Source organism: Colossoma macropomum, unplaced genomic scaffold (genome assembly GCF_904425465.1).
Source record: "Colossoma macropomum unplaced genomic scaffold, Colossoma_macropomum, whole genome shotgun sequence".
Taxonomy (NCBI): Eukaryota; Metazoa; Chordata; class Actinopteri; order Characiformes; family Serrasalmidae; genus Colossoma; species Colossoma macropomum.
Window position 1 is genome coordinate 1671451 of NW_023494793.1, and position 5812 is coordinate 1677262.

Genomic DNA, 5812 nt, shown 5'->3' on the forward strand with positions numbered 1-5812 from the left:
CTGAGTCTCAGCGCTACGTTCACGGGTCTCCATGGGCTCCAGTGACGTTTCCCAGTATGCACTTCGGTGGGCTGATACGGGGGAAACGACAAAATAATCTGTTTTTCAGACTTTAATAATTTAGTGTTGATGTTGTAAATGATTGGATATTTAAATCTAATCGCCGTCTGAGGTCAATATGAGTTACTTTCATTCACTCACCATAGACGGAAAACCTGATCACCCCATTTATAGTGGCTGTTCGTGCGTGGTGACGTCACGTTGTATTGCGTTTTTGTGGGATTTGCTGTTTTTCACACATTTACATTCACTGTGCTCAGTGTGGAATTCATCACTCTTATTAAATATGCTGCTGATATTTACTACATTACTCTTTATCTATTAAGACAGAGGCGGAAATCAGCACTCAGCGCTCACTAATCGATGCTCTCTGCGCTCAAACTCAACCGCGCTGTTTACGAAACACAGCGGCTCATTTAATTTCCGGCTCTTTCTGAGTCACATGGGCCGAAACCAGCACTCACCGCTCTCACATTCAGCTAAATGTCCACTTCAAAGCGCAGCGATGGATGGAAATCTTTCAAACAGCAACAATCACACATTTGTCCGGTCTGAAAAATCCTTCTGTGCAGGGATGATTTCATATCCTGTTCATCTGAAATACATTCTGTGTGTTTTACTGCATTCATACATGGTTAATACGAAGCACAGCGCAGATCGCAGCAGTGCTGTTTAGTTACATCTGTGGCCTTTATTACACACAAATACTAAGAAACGCATTTGCACCAAAATATTCAACAAACGCATTTTTGGCCATTTTCATACGTCGCAAAAATATATTTGATAAACACATTTGGAATGTATTTGTACCCAAAGCGGCCAGATGGCTGTACTGGAAACACAGCGTTCACTGAAACAGCAGCTACAGGGTGAGTTTCTGTCCTTCTCCTTCATACATGCAGCAGTTTTTATTAAAGGAGGACAGAAACTGAACGGGAAGATGCTACAGGTCTGTCTACTGGATTCTAAGTTCCAAGCGTTCTTTCACTGTTTAGATTCAATTATACAGTTGATTGTTTATTTTTAAGACGGTAGGCAGTTACTGATACTGGTCATTCGTATCTGCTGTTTCCTGCTCGCTAAATTTGACGTTATCGGTATGTTTTTATGTATAAATGGTGTCTATTATTTAATCTAATTACTCAAGCAGATGTTTTAAAGCAGCCTTTCATATCATCGCTGTGTAACACCACGGTAAAGTTAGTTTTATTTTCGATATTCGTCTTTTCGGCGCTAATAACATTTGATCGGACTACGGTGGTCAGTAAAGACTTACATATTCATGACAGTACGGCCAGAGAGAGTGATGCACACCTGTTCTTTTACAGTTTGGGTGACATTTAACGTACCGTTATTTTGTGTTAATACCATAGAACTGAGACAAGTTTTTCAGTCGGAAGAAAAATCATGCACTTCTAGACCACGCCCACATCCACGGACACGCCTTTGTTTTCCTCCAAAGCGTTTCAGTGCATTTAAATACATATTTTAATTGTTCGTGCTAACAATAGACACCGTCAGACGATAAAAAGTCAATAGCTCCATAAACACTGTGTCCATGAACATCTGAATAATTGTGTTCGATAACATTTTAGACATTGAACATTTAAGTCAGCAGTGTTTGGTGCAGATATGTTTCAGTAATGACACACAAACTTTGAATGTCACTTGAGGATGTAATGTAGCTAAAATACTGCTTAGATTCAAAATGCAGCATTCACTGCAATTAATGCAGCTGAAATGCTTTTGAAGGTTAAAATACAAATTTTAATATAAAGTAATTATTGCAGAACATTCAAAATCCAAAAGTTGTGTATGATTGCTGGCATCTTGCTGAACCATTTTAGTGATGTATGTAATGTGGTTGAAATGCTATTGAAATTCAAAATACATAAACATTAATACAAAGTATAAAGCTATTTCAGCTAAATTATATACAAATAAAAAAAAGCTGTGTATGGTGCAGTGCAGTGTCAGCAATGATGCACAGCCTTTGGATTTTTGATATATTGCTGTAACTACTTTTTATTAATTTTTATAGATTTTGAATTTCAATAATATTTCAGCTGCATTATTTACAACATTAAAAACAGCTGTGTATGGTGCACCAAGGTGTCAGCAATGATGCACAGCCTTTGGATTTTGGGTATATTGCTGTAACTACTTTTTATTAATTTTTATACATTTTGAATTTCAATAATATTTCAGCTGTATTACACCCAACACTACAAACAATTGTGTATGCTGCAGTTAGGTTTCAGCAATCATACACAACTTTTGAATTTTTAATGTACTGCAAGAATTATTTTATATTAATATTTGTATTTTAACCTTCAAAAGCATTTCAGCTGTATTAATTGCAGTGAATGCTGCATTTTGAATCTAAGCAGTATTTTAAATGTTCAATGTCTAAAATGTCGAAATTGAAAATGGAAAAAATAACAAATCGGATTCACTGAGTTTTTGATGGATTTAAAAAAGTGATCCACTTAAATAAGACGTTTTCTTTTCTACACTCTCATTTTTTAAACTAATATAGATGGTTAAGGATCTATTGAACCTTCAAGACTGCTAATGTCTTAGGACAAGTATTGGCAAGTACATTTTAGTTACAGGTTTATTCAAAGTCCGTTTTCTAAATTAAAGTGGTTTGTGTTTCTAACCATAATTTAGAGCAAATAACACAATTATTCAGATGTGCATGGACACAGTGTTTATGGAGCTATTGACTTTTTATCGTCTGACGGTGTCTATTGTTAGCACGAACAATTAAAATATGTATTTAAATGCACTGAAACGCTTTGGAGGAAAACAAATGCGTGTGCATAGGCGTGGTCTAGAAGTGCATGATTTTTCAAGACGAATATCGAAAATAAAACTAACTTTACCGTGGTCTGTGTAACTACTTCTGGTCCCGTCAGCGAGAATGTCTTCTAGTTAATCTCTATTCAGCGTTGATCTCTGTTTACCTTTCTAGTTTATTCCTTTGTTGTTTGTTAGTTTAGACTAACTTTATGTGAATGTAAACACGATATTCAGAGTCACTATTCATTCAAATTCTATATTGTTTTTGTAGTTTCACACTTTTCGTCATTAAACCTACCAATTACAGTTCCTTTGAGGACTTAGTGATGAGAACAGTTTAGCTGACTGTTAACATCAATAACACTCCCCGAGTACATTGACGGAGAACTGTACAATTATTATTATTATTATTATTATTATTATTATTATTATTATGTTAATTAATTTATTTCTGTTCATTTATATTTAATAATAATTCAATTTAACATGTATTTACAGCTTTGGTAACATAGGTCTCATATCCTGTCCTGCCAACAAAGCATATTTGATTTGATTTGATTTTCTGTCCCACTGCGGTGAGAATGAGTGAGCAGGAGCAGGCGTCCACGTCCTTCGGGGGGAGTCAGGCTGAGGGAGAAATGAGAGCTACAGCCCTTAAAAACTTCAACCAGCTCCGGCTGGACGGAGAACTCTGCGATGTTCTCATCCAGGTGGACGGCGTTGAATTCAACGCTCACAAAATCGTCCTGTGTGGCTGTAGCTCCTATTTCAGGTCAGAGTCTAAAGAACAGCTGCACATCCAGCTCGACATGAAGAGACTGTAAAATGATCACATGATACACTACACAGTCACATCAAGTCAAGTGTTCTTTACTGTCTTTCCTCAAAAGTAAATATTAACCCATCAGGAAATCAGGACAATGGAAATTTCCATAAAGGACAATCAAATCACATTAGATTAAAATCATGTGTCCAAACTAACATATGACTAATATATTGGGTCAGTTCTTTATATTGTGTAATTAAACTGTTATTTCGTTAATATTAGTTATTATTTAATGAGACGAAATACTGAGCAAAACCAAAACTACAAAGAAAAAATAAATAAATAATTGATTGGTCAGAAGGCTGTCCCTGATTGGTCCAAGAGCTGTTTATGATGCTGGACCATAAGTTCCTATGGTGATGTAGCCCAGTAAAAAGCAGTGGTGGACACGGTGCACAAATGATGTACTTGAGTTAAAGTAGAGATTCCCAAGGTAAAATATTACTCCAGTAAAAGTAGAAGTTCCTCCCTTTAGACCTCCACTTGAGTAAAAGTACGAAAGTATTCGCCTTCAAATGTACCTAAGTATCGAAAGTAAAAGTACTAAAAGATTAATTATGACTAATGTCCTATTACTGTTTTTATAACAAGACTCTTACTTCATTAACTCATTTTAGGTAAAAATACTCCAGTGTCACTCTTGGTAAACCAGTCTTTTAAAAGAATGTCATTAACTAGTCTGACGCTGACGTCTATTAAAATTATCATAAGCACAAAACACTGAAGGCAATTTTAATATTTGATATTGATTTGCAACTTAGTTACATGTTTAAGTTTAATAAAAACTTGCTTTAAACTCAGATTCACAAATGAGTTTTCCTTTACTAAACTGCATCTATAGGTCTCTGTTCATAAACATAAACTAGCCGAAACTAATTTACTATAAAATAAAAGTGTTTGTATAAATTCAGAAAAAAGACACAACAGTCACAACAATACAATATCATACAATATAACAATATCACTTAGCAACACACTAGCAACTATATAGCACCATAGCAACCGCCTAGCAACTGCTTAAGCTGCGCAGTCACCCTGTATTTTCCTCAGGAACTGCACTTTTCTAGTTCCAACTATGATTATGACTATGATTATGACCTGTATGCTTCCTCTTCAGGAGGCTGTTCAGCAGCGTTTGGAGCCCTGCAGAGAAGCGCGTCTATAACATCCCTGGAGTCTCTCCTGAGATGATGGGCCTTATTATTGAATACGTGTACACGGGCTCCATCACCATAACCGAGGAGAACATACAGGAGCTGCTGGTTGCCGCTGACTACCTGGCCGTCATGGACGTTGTGCACGCCTGCTGCCAGTTCCTGGAGGACCAGCTGTGTGAGGAGAACTGCATCGGCATCTGGGTGTTTGCTGAGTTCTACTCGTTCTGCCAGCTGCAGCAGAAAGCCTACCTGTTCATCCTCAACAACTTTGAAGAGGTGGTGCGCGTGTCCGAGGAGTTCCTGGAGCTGTCGCTGACGCAGCTGAGCAGCATCATCGAGAAGGACAACCTGAAAGTCAAACAGGAGGAAATGCTGCTCCAGGCCATCCGGCGCTGGATCTCACACAAGCCAAATGAAAGGAAGGAACACCTCCCCACCCTACTGCCTAAGGTCAGATGGAGATTTTAAAGGGTCCATATCCCACAATTTTTCTCACATTTTGTTTTTTCATCCTTCAATAAAACATGCAACCAGATGCAGCCCTTCCACTTTATCTCTATCAGACTCAACATAACACTGTCAAAATACTGATAGTTAAGTAAATTGGTCAGCAGTTACAAGACAGACTATGCTAAAACTTTACAAACTCCTAATAGCTTATTTCGTATTTAGCCAAAATGTTGCTCTAAAATGAAATCACCAAGTATCTAAACATCTAAACAACTCAAATGAAATATAGCCTAGACCAGCTTTCACCAACCCTGATCCTGGAGATATCCAGCATTAAATTTCAACGCTCATCTAAAAAACCAGTGGACAGGCAGCCAGTGGATACAGGCAGGTACTGAACTTTGCAGAAAAGTAGATCTCCAGGAACAGGACTGATGATCACTGGCCTAGACCTTAGAAACAGGCTGCCACTTTCTTGAACCAACTATACTAAACATTGTATATACCTGAGAGG

At 37.4% G+C, this 5812-nt stretch overlaps 1 protein-coding gene across 1 annotated transcript; it reads left to right on the plus strand.

Annotated features, from left to right (window-relative positions):
* Positions 1 to 3446: 3446 nt before the first annotated feature.
* Positions 3447 to 5316, plus strand: LOC118814017 (kelch-like protein 10). The gene is made up of 2 exons (XM_036579689.1): positions 3447 to 3637; positions 4809 to 5316. The coding sequence occupies exons 1-2, from the start codon at positions 3447 to 3449 to the stop codon at positions 5314 to 5316; spliced, it is 699 nt and encodes a 232-aa protein (XP_036435582.1).
* Positions 5317 to 5812: the final 496 nt, after the last annotated feature.